Here is a 15,456-nt window from a genome sequence, read left to right as displayed (position 1 = left end):
CATATGGCTTCACAGTAACTCAGCTTCTCTAAGTAATTTTTTTAAGGAACACAAGCAAAGGTCAAGCCATGAAGTAGAACTTCTGAAAACTTCAGACAGCTTTTTTTTCAGTGTTGTAGAAAGCAATATTTTGGATTTTCAGAGATTTTCTATATGGGTGTAGCATGTTAGCTATATATTGCATATATAAAAAATAGTATTACCTAGTAATGCTTTTTGTAAGTAGATGGACTATCAAGATTTCACATTTGGACTTCCAAACCTTTAGCTTCTAAGCCAGTCAGCATTTTAACTTATTTTCTTAGTGCTTCAACCAAAACCAAATTTGGGATGATAATTTTCACTATTCTCAATTCTGTTTCTCTCTTGTTCAGCTCAGCAGTGGTTCACAGCCCTTGCTTCTGGCTGGCTATGAAGATGGATCAGTGGTCCTTTGGAATTTGTCAATGGCAAAAGCATCGAGCCAACTTGTTTGCCACCAGGAGCCAGTGATGAGCCTTGACTTTGACTCCGAGAAGACCAAGGGGATCTCGGGCTCATCTGAAAAGGTGCTTAGCATCTGGAGCCTCAATGAGCAACAGAACCTCCAGGTCAGGATCATTGGCCCTCTAGTGTCATTTATCCCACTTTGCACTAACAGTTTGATAGACTAAAAAAATATTTAGTCATGAAGAGGAGTTGTTGCAGATCTCTAGCTAATTAATCACAGACTGGTTAGAATGTCTGTGCTATGTGACTAGACTTAGCAAAAGATGGTGAGGATTTAAAAAAAATAAAGAAAGAAACCCTGTCTCACATGTTTTTGGTTTTACCAAAGTTGCAACAGGCACACAAGCCTAGCATTACTCAAGCCATTGCCTCTGTATCTTCATTTATCACGTTAGTATTCAGCTCTCAGAATGTCCCAAACATTATAAATGAGTTACAAAAATGAGAAACAAAGGGTTGCTTTTCCAAAGGTTCTGCTTGAATGGATAGGGGTTTCTTTCCACTGTGGGAAGGACAGAAATATTACATTAAATACTTCACAGAGTAGGAGTAGCCTCACTAGCACCAACAGGACATTAGGTTTAGGCAACCACCTTCCTTTAGCACCTTTAGAGCCCTCGCTGGAGACAGGAAAAATGAGTTAATTGTCTGTATCAGCTTGTGTCTGAGCTCTGCATACCTGGAATGGCTGGTTTGGAAGGAGGTCTCATACTCGCCAGTTGGGGCTGTGATAGAGAATAGCAGTAAGCATTGCTTCATCTAGAAACCTCAGCAAGTGTTCCAACAGTGCCAAGGGGTTAAGTAGGTTTTAACTAGGTGTGAAACTGAAATGCATAAATAAGACTCATGAAAATTAAAATTGCCTGTGCACAGCCTCACCACTGCTGAGAGCTTTAACCTGTTTTTAAAGTGGCAGTTGTCTCCTGAACACACATTAAGGAGGACCTAATCCAGCCTCTGTGTCCCTGTGTCATCCTAGAGAAGTAAGTTGCTGGTTACACCAGTTCATGGAAGAACAATAATCGCTCTTCCACCTTGCAGCTTTTGTGGAGAGGTTTTTTTAAGGTAGTGTGGCAAGTTATGCTGGTTTCTGAACGGTGCTATAGGAAGAAAAGCAAGTACCTGGACATTCTGTGGTGACTTTGCACCTGAGGGACACATGAGGTTTGCAGTAGGACACTAAGACCCAGCACCTGTGGTGTAAACGTGTCCCAACTGAAATGAAGTTTGGAGGACAGAGTGCTCACAAAGGAAAATGTCTGAACTTTAATAAGCAATAAGGTACTAGGTACAAGGGGTACTCTAGACTCAGAATTAGTAGCAAATGCATTCTAAGCAGATTGATAAAGAAGAGTTTTAACGAGGCTGGCACACAATTGTCATGGTTTGGGTTTTTGTGTCATGTTTGCTCTTGGCCTGCTCCGGTCTTTCTATAACTATTTGCACACATCTGCATCTGGTGTCCTTAGCTCAGGGAAGCAGAAGAAAGGTGAATATACAAATCCCCCTAAAAAAAAACTTGGTATTGAGACTAGTTATCTGAGGCCAAGGTGTCAAAATCTGACATGATGACAGCCTTCTTAAAGCTTCAGATACTCTGCTGTTGGAGAGGAAGCTGCTCCTTTATATTGGTTATAACATAGCTTTTTCCTAAATTCAAAGAAAATATTGTTCTCCACAGCACGTTTCAGTTATGAGTTAACTGAAATGCGGGGGGACAGGTATGACTCATGGGAAAAATCAACAGTTGTTCACCTGAAATATTTCAGGTATTGTTTTCCACAGGATATTCACATTCCCAGGAGAAGTTACATCTTCAGCACATCACACTAGACAGTAGCTTTTCTCAGCAGAAATTTAAACACTTAAGTATTATAAGCTATAAGTAATGTTTCTGTGCTCTGTGCATAGTGTGAATGTCCTAATAAAATGCATCTTTCATATGAGCACTAGAGATTGTCAAGGACATAGATTAAGGGTTTTTTTCCCACTATTGCATTAATAATATAAACCAGATGGGATTTTTTTTTCCCTGACATTCCAGGTACTTGAGGTAATAGTAGACGTTGGAAAGCCACTCAGTGGCACATTATTTTTATTCTAAAAGTTTTTAATAAGTAAACGTGGTGCATAGCTATCTGCCGTTGGAGAAATAATGACGCAATGATGGTACTTCAGCTCTGTTTTAAGTGGCAGTGTTCCAGTGTGTCAATGAATAGATGATGAAGGTAACTTCAGAGTTTATTGCTATGGGGAAAGTTTGCTGTATTGTCTTCTACAAGCAAGTTGCTGAAATCATCACTGTCAGCAAATGACTGGATTGGTTATGAGCCTTCTGATTTGGATGAGATAGTGTAATTATGTGATGATGTTTGCGGTAGAATGTAGGAGATAAACAGCTTCTGCAGGTGAATAAACAAAGCAGAACTAAGGAATCTGATAAATACAGAAGTCCCTTTATATAGGACAAGGAAAAAAAAATAAGCTGAATGTAAGTGCATAAGTTTTGTTGGTTGCGTTGCTTGAGGCATTTCCTTCAAATGCTGAAATTAGCTGCTGCTAGCTTGGCTATTCTCCTAACAAGACTAGGACTTTAAAACAGCTTTTAGGTGTAGGGGAGGGAGATAAAAAAACAAAAAATCGTATGTATTAGGGAGGGAAGGACAGGTAGATATCTCTTGGCCTCAGCATGTCAAAATTTCTTAATGCATCTGCTAGTAGATGCAAGTGTTCTTGGTCATGACTGGCTGAAAGCAGCTCACCTGTTTTTACCTCTTTGTTTTCATAATTACAAGCTGGTTTTCTGGTTAGGAAATGATGTTGGTATGCATTTGACTACAGCAGTTGCCCATAAATGACTGCATGGCACAAATCTGAGCACCAGGATTTCATCTGGCTGCATATACCTTGAGCAAGTTGTTCTACTTTGTCTTGGTTTTCCTCTCTCACCTCTTGTATTTGCAGATCGTGCACAAATGCCCACTGTTCCCTCGTTCCATAGCCAAAAGGCATCACCCTTATAGGCTTATTTTCAAGTTGCAGCTTGCTGATGACATGCAATGTCTCTAAGATTTTGCTGTATGGATCTTGCCCACATAATTGACAGTAATAATGAGAAGCACCACGCCCAGGATTGGTTATAGCCATTAGCTAATAATCTGAGGTACAGATTAAGTCCTGTCTTAGGTTTGCCAGGCTGGTGATGTAAGTAATAAATCCTTCCCTTGCCAGTATGCATATGCCAACAACAATCCCACCAAAGCCATGCTACTTCAGTGTGTCTGGGGAGTTTGGAGGAACCTCTGACTGTCCATCAGTCTTAAGCAAAACTTGCTGTTCTCTGTTTTGTATTGGTTGTAGACACTTTCATCAGTCCAGTTTCAGACAGGAATGTATGGAGCAGGCAATAAGGATATCAAGTTTATTAAGCTCTCATCAAATTGCACATCTCTTGCTGTTTAGAGCTTTGTTCCTGTAAGATTTCATGATGTGTGCAACTGCATCTGAACCCCCATGCAGACACACACACAGTAGGCTGCATATACTGTGTGTTTCACAGGTAGACTGGCGGCTAACACGAGTTACCTGAGGTGAGAACAGCAAAACTGTTATATTGGCTTTTCCTCTCTGCTTGAGGGAAAGCAAGCTCATGGTAGTGAAATGGAAACTTCTCTTTCCAAGGTCTAAGTCCTGTGCAGCCCCAGTGCCTCCTGAAAGAAGCTATGTGCTTCCAGTTCAATTGTGCCCCTTAGAAACTTGTACCCCAGTAGTCTCCAAACAGTAACAAAAGGCTTCCAAGATTGAAATCAATAACTTGGTCATAATCCCCTTCTTGGAATTTGGTGTAAATAAAAGTCTCTTGGGAAAGAGTACTAGAAATACAGATTTCCTGACAGTGTAACCTAATTCCTGGAAGCATTCCTTTCTCAAGACTGTGGTCTTGAGAATGCTACCACAGCTTATTGGGGTTTTTGTGAGGGGCCACAGTAGTAGAAAAAAGTAGCAGGTAGTTTAAACATCAGCTCAGAATCTTAGCATAGTAGTAGTGCAGGAGCAGAGAAAATACATGGTCATGAAAATACATAGTCATAGCCCTGAACATTGCAGCTCATGGAAGAAAGGAGCAAAGCTGTGTAGCCTGTTTCTCAAAACCAGGACTTAGAGCTTCACTTGTGACACAATATAAATAGATTGGAATGCAATATAAACTAAACATGTGCAAGGGATGCTTTTGGTTTTAGGCAATGCAGCTGGAGACAAACAGGCTCAAGTTAAGGTTTGTGATTGTTCTCACTATGGCATCATCCACCATATGGTGAAAAGCTCCATACTACCTTGTGATTACAATGTACATAGATGGGCACCCTATCTTCCAACATCCCAAAAGGTTTCTGTTCCTTTGTTTGTTTTAAGCAATTAGAGCTCATCTGTAACTTTCTCACACAGGTTTACAAAACACACACACTTGTCAACGCTGGCATAGCTGATATTACCATCCGTCCAGACAAGAAGATTCTAGCAACAGCAGGGTGGGATCACCGCATCAGGATCTTTGGCTGGAAAAAACTGAAGCCCTTAGCAGTGCTGGACTATCACACAGCAACAGTCCAGTGTGTGTCCTTCTCAGATCACAAAAACTCCAGTGAGAGACTGCTGGCAGCTGGCTCAAAAGATCACCGCATCAGTATCTGGTCAATATATTCTCAGACATGACATGTACTGTCCTGCCGTTGCCCAAGAAAAAAAGGATTGCTGAAGCAGTTCTTCACACTGTAACTTACACCTGGATGTGGGGACGTGGCAGAATGTATGTGGCAGGCTGAAATCAGAGTTCTGTGTTAACTTTTTAGCTGCTTGTTCAAGTTGCAAGTTTTGTTTTCCAGAGAGGGAAGTGAATTTTTAAAATGCATAAGAAGCAGAGCAAGGCCAGTCATGAACAGAGACAGAACAAGTCACTTTTTTACTACAGGTTTTGCAACAGCTTTTCTTTGGCAGGTTGCTTAAATAACTTGTGCCAATATCTTCTTTTGTAAAAAAAGGACTGGAATCCCTCAGACTGCAGTGGGGGCAGAATACGTCTGTTTGTAAGTCCTTTATGTATCCAAGAATCTCAATCAGTGTAAAATATCACTTTTGAAAATTTATACCCATTAAACTACCTCCAGTGGTTTCTCATTGTCAGTTACTTTTTCTTCCTTCTAACTGAAAGGCTATCGGAACAACCTTGATTTGTTCACACTTCTGTCAGTTTCTAACTTAAACCAACACCCAGGAATGTGACTAGGGACGGCCTTTGGCATTTATGAATTTCATTATGTCTCCCGTCACCTCAAGTCTCACAATTAATCACAAGAAAGAAAGGGGGGAAAAAAAAAATCTTCCCCTGCACTGCACGGTAAAGCTTTGTAAAGCCTTTTACAGAGCCAGTGCTAAATCCCTTCCATAGACTGACTAGCTGAAGGATTTAAACTCAGCAATCCAATTAGCACCCTTCTCCTTGGAGAGTTAAGGGTAAGTTTCAGCATGGCAAGTCTGGGATTCAGCTACACAAGTTCCATTAACATTTTAGGGGAATTGCATGCATAAATCCTTACCAGCACAGTGTGAATGGCTCCATTAACTTGTCATCTCTACAGTCATGGAAGCTGAAATTTAGTCATGAAGTGTTTTGGGGGTTTTTTTTGTTTGAATTATGAAGCAGAGTTTGCATTCTGTTAAAGCATAGGAGAGCTTCAACAGTCTATTCAGACATCTTACTGTTGGATTCAGTCACAAAGCTGCAGTTACAACTGTTTCATTGAAGCAATTAGCAAGGGCTCGCTTGTTAAAGAGAAGGTGGCCTGAGAATTAGAACCCGGTGTTACAAACTGAACTGGTTTGTGTCCAGGCCCTGCAATACTGATGCTATATTGGCAATATTTGTTTCTACCTCTGTACAAGAGCTGGACATCAAAGTCCAGAGAATTATAATGAACAGCAACATCAAAAGAAATTACTTCAAGGAGAACACACAAGCAACCTAAAGTCTGTATCTGCTATCCAGCTGTGCTTTACAGGCAGAGAACATTGCTGGACTAAAAGTCTGAAGCACCAAGCCCAGTGCTCTTGCCATTAAAACAGAGAAATACTGCTGCCAGGCTTTTTTTGAAATAAACCTTGGCATTACACATTCAGGAGTGGGATGACAATTAATAATGCATTTCCTTACTATTCAGTAGCTGCATGGAGGATCACAGTACAGTTGAAAATTACAGCCTAATTTCAGTGATCCTGAGTCAAGGGGAAGTGCTGGTGTTCATTACAGCCACCAGACAGGGATATGTAGCTGGTAAGTGTTCTATCTTCACCCGTCACCCTCCTCCCACACAGAGGAGGAGCTACAGACCCTACAAGAGGCTCCAGGCCCGCAGCCCTGAGGAATGGGACGGAGTCCTTCTTGACAAATCTACTGGTGAAAGAAACCTTTTTTTCCTTTTCCCCTTTCTTAAAAGTAGGTCAGAATCTACATAGAAAAACAAATAAACTACTAAATACAGAAAATAGTGTCATGTGTAGTCCAGGGACCCAGCATGAGGAGTTTGCAAAGAGATTTTCTTTCAGCTGTCCTGTCTCAGACTACACCACACATGAAACCTGCCAGGCAGCCCCCAGCTTGGTGTCTCCCATTTGAATGGTGCTCTGCAAACAGAACATAGTTAAATTCTGCTGTATGAGGGCAATTTCACAAGCACTTCATTTTAAAATGGACATAACCCAGTGGACAGTGCTTGAGCTTTAGTCTCTTTTCCATTTATTTGCTAAGTAAGTTTAATATTAACTATGTTTCCATCTGTTCAGGAGAGAGCTCTGCCTTGTCAAGAAACTTGAAGTGTGAGCTGAAGAAGGCACATGCCATAAAAACAACAACAACAACAAAAACAAAAAACCCCCAACACTGTCAAGTTGGGTGTTGGACGCTGTCCTGGAAGGTGAAAAAACCCATATCTCTGCATCTCCTTAAGTATGGATCTAGATGTTCTGTGTCAAAAGTTAGCACTTTATTCCCCTCTCCCTTCACTCCCCTCAACCCAAGGTACAGGGTTAGAGACACAACTGTTAATGTCATTTCATATGGATCAGTGCCAGGAAGTCCTGGGGATTTCTGGTACAACAGGCATGGGACTGCTCAGTACTACAGTCCAACATGCTTTTAGACTATCTGAAAAACTTAAAATTATGCTAAGTTTCCACAGCTTATAACTAAAGAAAAAAAAAATAAAGAAAAAATCCCAAAGCCAAAACCCCAACCATCAGGACACATAGTCAGTCCCTGTAGTGTGAACCCACACTCAGTCTCCTCTATCCACTCCATCCCAGCTATTGAAAACTACTTTTTTCCCCCCCCTTTCATCCCTATGGACTTGAGAGCTGCTTTACAGTCTGCCTGGGGTTGGAGCAGTCTGAAAGGTACAAGCATTCCTCTTCTTCATAAGCAGCAAACAGCAGCCTAGACTGTTGGGAAATGTCTACAGAATTGTGCTGTACATTTAATGCTCATTCAGCCAATAAGGAAAGGAAATCCAGGAGCACCCATCATGGGGAAATGGTTGCTGTATGAAATGAGAAGTGCCAAGCCTGGTTCCAGTAGAGAAGAAGCAACTGGGTGTTCTCTCTCCCCTCATACTTTTGAGATGCCACCAGAGCACAGTATAAGCAGCAGGAAGGAAGTTTCAAGAGTAGGGACCTCTCCAGCATTTACAGGCAGCTCTGTGTTCAGCACACCCTGGTTGTAAGCACCTAATGCCCCAGGGTCATGGTGAGGCTCCAAGGTATTGACAAAGTTACCCCACCCCCTGCTGCAGTATTTCCCAGATGTATTCTAGACCTCAGGTATACAAAATGTAGCATTTCATTAATGTGCTGCTTATGTCCACTGCAGGAAGTGACATTTGATGCAAATGCTGTTATATAGGCACAGTGGCAGCCCCCTGGGAAGAACAGATTAATAGCTAAAGTCTTATTTAAGAGTGCTATTAGATTAAAGCCTGAAATTTAGAAGCTTTTGAGTATAATCTTTTATCTGAAAAATGCCACTCACTGTCAACATCGATGTCTACAGTAATTATGAAGATTCACAAGGGATGTTTAGATTTAATAATAGGTCTTTTAGAAGGTACTCCAAAGGTTACTATGTGCCTTCACATCTAACTTAGCACCCTTTTCTGGGGGTTAAATATTTACGTTTGTCTGACTAGGTAGATTTAAAAATAAACTCAGTCATGCAAGCATAAATTGAAAACGAGGGCATGAACTACATCTGTAATCTTACCAGCAGACAGACACAGAGGTAAAGAGTTTCATCAGCTTCAAGAGAAAGGACACGTTGCAGATCTGCTTGCAAGAACAGACCCATCCTGTACTTACCGCCCATTACCAAAGCACTCTCCATGTTATACTTTTGCAGGTTACAACAATTGGTTCATTAACACTTTACATCACTGATTTTATTTAAACATCATTAAGGGGAATTTTTTTCACATTGCAGTTTTCTTGAAATAAGCAGACTACATGAATTTGATTTAGCCTAAATGTCATATTTAGAAAGGGAATTACAGTCTTGTAAAAGTTCATTTGTTTAAGGAACTCACCTGGGCTTTCCCAAAGTAGAACGATTTCCAACAGGAATGCCAGTCTATATTGTTATAGCCTGTAAAATTATTTTCTGATTGCATCTAGGAAGTTAACAATTGTTTTGTCAAAAAAAAAATCTTAAAGCTCTTTTCTGTTGTTATATGATCATGATAATCACTCAAAATTTCATCTGATTTGGTAGCAGAAGGGTTGTGAGTGAAGAGCCACCTTAAGCTGCTGGAGTTAGCTCTGGAATCTCACCTGCCAGAGAGGAACAGGGCTAGCCTGTACCTGGCCTGAAGGATTCAGGAGTGAAGGTGATGACAGCTAAATTATTACAAAAGGCTTCCTCCCAAGAATCACCATCTTTGGCACCATCAGAGGGAGGAAAGCAACCACCATCCATAAACTAATAGAAATAAATCCCAAACACTATCGTTTGTGCAGCAATTACATGGAATATTTATCACCACAGAAATGAGTGGTGATCTCTGACCCTCTAACATTTTTTTGCAAATGAATCCATTAGTTCCAAACCCTTTCTCTTATCAGTAGATGAGCCATAAAGCATTGCACTCCTAGGTGTAGGTGAGCAAAGAAAGAGGAGATTAATTGTTTGTAGCAATGCTTGAAAAAGGAAGCAAGCTGAGGATCTGCAATGAAACAGTTGTTAAATTTAGCTCCATACAATGCAATTGCCTTAGTAAGCCAATAAATTACTCTCTGCAGCCTGACTTGGATTGTTGCAAAGGTCTGAGTTTTAAAGAGCAGATTTTTATAGTTAAGTCAATACTGGCTTCTAGACTGCTTTGGGTTTTAGCACATTTAAGCTGCATCCACAAAGCTGACTTACAAATTAATAAATCTTTCCTTTAATTCCGTCTGCCAAGAACAAAGATAGAACACTGACTACTGCAGGAGCCATGTTAGTGATGTAAACCAAAGGACTGGGGATTAAACAAGGATTACCGAGTGCTAAATCAATGTGTTTCCTTTTCTGGCTGTGTGTCTGTGGTGTGAAAGTATGGATCATTACATAAAACATGGCACATGACTGCCTGGATTAGTGCTAGACAATGTTACAGCAACACTGAGATACAAATGTTGATGTTTAAGCATGACCAATGTGCTACCAAGAAAGTGATGGCAATGACTAAGGGAGAAGGCATGGGGTTTTTATTGTTTGGAGTATTCTGAAATTCCAGCCTGGGTTCCCCTACTGTGTTTAATCCTTGCCCTACTCTTCTGGGGAACGCTGAAGGTTTCTCTTATAATGGGAAGAAAACTATTGAGATCATACTGCTGGGTAGTTTTGGCAATTCATTAAAGGATCTCACAGTATTAAATAAACCCCTATGTTTGCACTATCAGAGCAGACAGAAATGTAAATTTTCAAAATAGACTTAAATTGAAGCATTCCAGTTGTAAAACTTGCTGACAGCATCAAAGAAAGCATGGAGCAAGTAGCCATATTCTGAACACCAAATTATTTGTTCCCTGACCTTACTAAATCCTGTCTTGCCTTTTGGTCAAGACAAGACCAGCAGCCGGAGTTTGGGCTAGTTAGTCACACAGCTGTTCTTGTGTATGGTTTTATTTACCCCTTATCAAACATCAGAAATAACAGATCTGTTTGGGTTGAACCACCTGGTCCCCTACGCATTTTTAAAGTTATCAGCTGCATTTACTCAGCCTTTTAAGAATTTTGTTCCCGAGAAGTGACATTCCCACCTCCCAATACATTAAGTAATGACACACTCCCAAATACATTTAATGCTGATGTCTAAGAAGTTTCATTGTAGCTATTGGTGGTTTATTGCCCTTCAATACGATCCATTGCAAAAACTTGGACACTAAAACCACAAAACTGGGACCATAACAACATAATCTCTCAGCTGTGGACATTTTTCTTATCTGAATAATAGTATGAAACATATCTATGTTCTACCAGCATTACTGTGTACTGCTTTATTCTGACTTATCTCAGAGGAATTTGATTTGCAGTTTGGTATTCTAAGAACAGGGGAAAGAGAGGTGGGGGCAGGGCAGTGATGGGGCAAATAGAGACACGGGAACAACTTGCCCCTGTAGGTTTGGTGATGTAAGGATTCTAGAAATCACAAAGGGTTGTGAAGCAAACCACCTCTGGCAAGGTGCTACATGCCTTACAGGGAAAGGAGAAGGGTGGCAGGGAGGAAAACTACCTAGAGCAGGCCATACAGTGCTTGTGCACCAGCTCACTTCAGTTTGAGAAGTATTTGCTTTTACACCCTCACCATCCTTTTCTAAAAGTTTTAGAACACTAGAAAATCCTGCAAACCACAGCCTACACCTCCAAATAAGCCTTTGCTCACCCAGAGGAGCATGTATTTATCTCTCTACTATGAATGGTCATGATTCTGAATGTTCCAGTGCCACTGGAGATAGCAGTGGGAGGGGCTGAGGTTTTGAAGCAGCCACACGCACTGCAGAAGAACCATCCTAGAGCAGCACTGACTGTCTCCTTACAGGAGAGCGACATGAGTATTACAACTTGAAGTTGTAATTAAAAACAAACAAACAAAAACCCCCAACAACAACAAAACTCCAAAAGAAAACAATTGTTGCATTCCTTTGAGTTACAGCTGGATGCCGTTTTGAGGTGCTTTTAGCCCTGTTTTTTTTTTATGTACAGTGGACATTATTAGGGCAGCAAAAAAAAAAAAAACATCACCACGACTATAGAGATCCTTTGGCACTTTCTTGACAGCAATGATCAGCTGCAGGGCTGATTGATCCTGATTATGTCTAGCTCAGGGAATCTAGGGAGGACATGAAAATGCTGAACCTTTATTCTGCTCCATAGCTCTGGCATCTCATGCATGCAAAGCTTTTCTGGGTGCCCACGGCACTACTCGCTATAACTATGTTCTGACATTGGTAAGATGAAGGTTGGTGCATTGCATCTTGCATCAACTTTGAACATGGCAGATAATGTGGATATGGCATTTGTCCCCATGGTAATAAAAAGAATTGCTGATATGAAATCTCAGTTATTCAAGAAGACACTGTCTGTGTTCACAGAAAAGCATCTAGGCAGGTTTCAATGTAATACTTATGGTAAGTATTGTCTTTTCAAATGTTTGCCTCAGATATTTTGATAGCATGCAGACTTGGCATCAAGCTAAATAGAGACATTGAGTCTTTATCGTTTTATCTGTTGAGCCCATCTGGTTTGAAGTAGTTGACAACAAGCAGGAAAGGGAATAGAATGAAAGACTCACTTCATATTTGCTGAAATAAAAGAAATGTGTAAGGCAGTGCTCAAACAAAATCACCCTGGGAGGAGGGCACTGCTCCTCTCTTACTAGTCCTCCCTTTTAAGATGATTGGAACAGAAAGGTTTGGCCTGCAAGCCCTTTCTCACTCAGCTCTGACTGCCCACTATTGGAGCTCAGGCCCCAGCCAAGAGGCAGCTGATGCAGGTAGGCTGGAGAAGGGGAACCCTCAGCCCCCTGGAATGAGAGACAATGGTAGCACTGAGTAAGCAGACTGAAAAAGCAAACACAAATGCAGAGCCCTTGTCCATCAGCCAAGCTTAACCCACTGAAAAACTAAGTGCAAACATCTCACATGAAGGTGCTTCACTAAGTTTTACATGTTGTTTATTCAGGTCTTTTACTTCTTTTCCAATTTACAAACAGAGCCCAAGGACTTCACGCTGAATACCTGGGCACTTGTGCAATTACCCCTCTTACAGACAGGTACAGAAGTGTCCTGCCCTGCCCACTGAACACCCTTTCCTTCCCCAGCTACCAATGACCACCAAGAGCTGCACATACAGGAACTACAAAATTCTGCAACTGGAACTCGGGCTAGAACTGATGTAAAAGGGCACTTGGGATTTCAGTGAGGCACATTGTATGAAATATTCATCCTCTGACAAAGGTGATCAGAGGCCTTTATCAGCCTCTGGGATCATAAGATGGAAGTTGCTACACAAGTCTGCATGAGTTTACACCATGTAGCAGCTAGCCTTGAAATGCATATGCTCTTTCCCTCTGTGCTGCTCTATCTCCTTATAGAATTAGGTCTTAAATGTGATTTTTCTGGCTTTTGTTCTTAATCTTTGTTACTAGCTCAAATGTATAATTCTAATATAAATAGGAGTGATTTATTGTAATTATTTTGTATAGGCTGCTCTTCATAAACTTTAAAAAAAAAAACTGGGAAAACATTTAATTTCCCATATGGAAAGAACACATTTATCATACTTTACTCAGATATACTTGGCCAACTATTGCACATATATGCAAAACATATGTGACATATTAAAGGCTGAATTTCATAAAACAGAAATGCTATGAAATGTGATATAATAAATATATTATAAAGACATATGTGGACAATTTATAAAACTGTGGTATCTCTGGTAAATTTATAATAGGTCATTTCTATTAATGGCGGGAGGAATGAGTGCATTTTTCTGCAACATGCAACACATACACTTCTTTACAGAGGCTGAGGGAGGTGGACCTTTGAAAAGCAGACTTGTACATATATAGTGTATATGAGGAAAGGCCATATTTTTCAGAATAAATGTATATCTTCAAAACTAGCTCTTGCTTTTTGCACTGGTCTCCTGTACAACATACTGGAGAGAAAAAAATAAGTATGAAATAGTATTATTGGAGATTAGCATACCTCTCATACACTAACTAGATTTTCAGAGCCAATGGGCATCTTGCTTTAACAGAGCACATTTTATACACACAGGCTGTGCTCATGATAATGACCAGTAATAGAAACCTTTGGGTACAGTTCCGTCAAACATGTATGTAAATTAAATATCTTACAGACCAACTTAATTAGAGTAATTAAATGAAGAAAAAAAAAAATCTGCATACCTTTAGAAAAAAGCTACATACAGACAAGCCTCTATACCCAGAGACTGGGCTTTTCATAATTCCAGCTTATAGCTATGGCTGAATTATTGCTGGCTCATTATCCTCAAATTCTGACTCAAAGATTACTGCCCTTCCTTATTTATGCCTGTGTGCTTCAAATATCAAATCTTTGCTTTATGAAACAAATCCATTTTTCTCTCAGATCGCGTATTTGCAAGTTTGGGCTAAAGTTCTCTCCGGGTTCATTTTTCTGTGTGACCGTGCTCCAATTCACGCGATGCCCAGTTCCTCCCTCTGGAGGGAGCCTGCTCTTCAGGCACGGCCGGGCAGCACCCTCGTCCACGGCAGCCGCGGTGCAGCGATACCCACATGCACCACCACGGCTCCCCAAGCCCACAGTCCCTTTAGGGCAAGCCCTTCCCGGCTACACAGGCTTAACAGAATGGCGGGTCAGGCCATTGCACCCACAGTCCCGCCGCTCTGCCGGCAAAACCGCGTTTGTTTTCAACCCATCATGCAACTGACCAAAAGAATAAGCAGCAGCTGTATTCTATCTACCCCAGCTATACTCAACCGGCTCACAGCAACTTTTCCAACTCCTTGAGCAAAGGTGCTAAAACTTGCAAGTGGAGCTGCAGTAGCTCTTCTAGCACTCCTGCAGGCAGTAGAACTCAGACTCTGTCCCTCAAACCTGACCTGTGGGTATCTGACCTCTTTCCAACCCTTTACACAGGCAGATCATTGCACAGCATGAGTGAACCTGCTTTTCTTATGCCTTTCAAACCAGATCAAGGGGTAACTACCCCTTGGCCAGGGATACAGGCATCACAAGCTGAAACCCACTTGCTGGAGTCAGTGAGATCTGCCTGGCAGGGAGGACAGCACAGAAGCTGAGGTGGCCCTGAGCCATGCAGCCTCACTAGCCATGGCTCCTTGTACAGATGCACTAAGAAGCCCCCAGCTCATGGGAGACTCACAGTGTGTTGGGATGCCTGTAAAATGGCTTTTTTATGTTTGCTGCAGCCCTTGGGTCATTCTCCACACTGCAGCCCACTGTTACAGACTGTAGCAGAAGAAAACCAGAGTACTTGCTTCCCTGGTAATGGCTGTGTGTACACGTGCTTGAGAGTGAAGAGATGGCAACGCCCCAGCACGCTGAAAGGCACCTGAAGGTTCCCTGAACAGGAGGAAAGATTAAAAAGAACATCCATGAAGTGTGTAAATGGTGTGTATGAATGCTGCAAGCACACGATTCTCATTCCCATGCTGAATATAGTCTACACTGAATATAGTCACATCCATTAACAGGGAAAAAACACCACCACCACCACTAAAAAAACATTTTTCAAAAACCTGACCTATTCCCAGGTTTTTTTAAGTGAGTGATCAAGCAAAGCCCTCCCTTGTTTCACCTGTGGGTGCCTAGTCCTATATTTAACCACTGAGGTAAGTGATGTGGTTTTCAGACCTT

General features: G+C 41.3%; 1 protein-coding gene across 4 annotated transcripts in view; it reads left to right on the top strand.

The window, feature by feature from the left end:
- The window catches only part of GNB1L (G protein subunit beta 1 like), a 41,457-nt gene extending 35,801 nt beyond the window's left edge, over positions 1 to 5,656 (top strand). For 3 of the 4 annotated variants that reach the window (XM_030460508.1, XM_030460509.1, XM_030460505.1), the window contains exons 6-7: positions 375 to 590; positions 4,936 to 5,634. In XM_030460508.1, the coding sequence (XP_030316368.1) occupies positions 375 to 590; positions 4,936 to 5,202 (483 nt within the window). In that variant the 3' untranslated portion in view covers positions 5,203 to 5,634. Of the gene's footprint in view, positions 1 to 374; positions 591 to 4,935 lie in introns of all 4 variants that reach the window. The other variant, XM_030460507.1, reaches the window with a different exon arrangement.
- The last annotated feature ends 9,800 nt before the right edge of the window (positions 5,657 to 15,456 follow it).

The sequence above is a fragment of the Calypte anna genome, chromosome 15 (genome assembly GCF_003957555.1).
Source record: "Calypte anna isolate BGI_N300 chromosome 15, bCalAnn1_v1.p, whole genome shotgun sequence".
NCBI classification, from domain to species: domain Eukaryota; kingdom Metazoa; phylum Chordata; class Aves; order Apodiformes; family Trochilidae; genus Calypte; species Calypte anna.
This window is presented reverse-complemented; position numbering and strand designations above follow the sequence as displayed.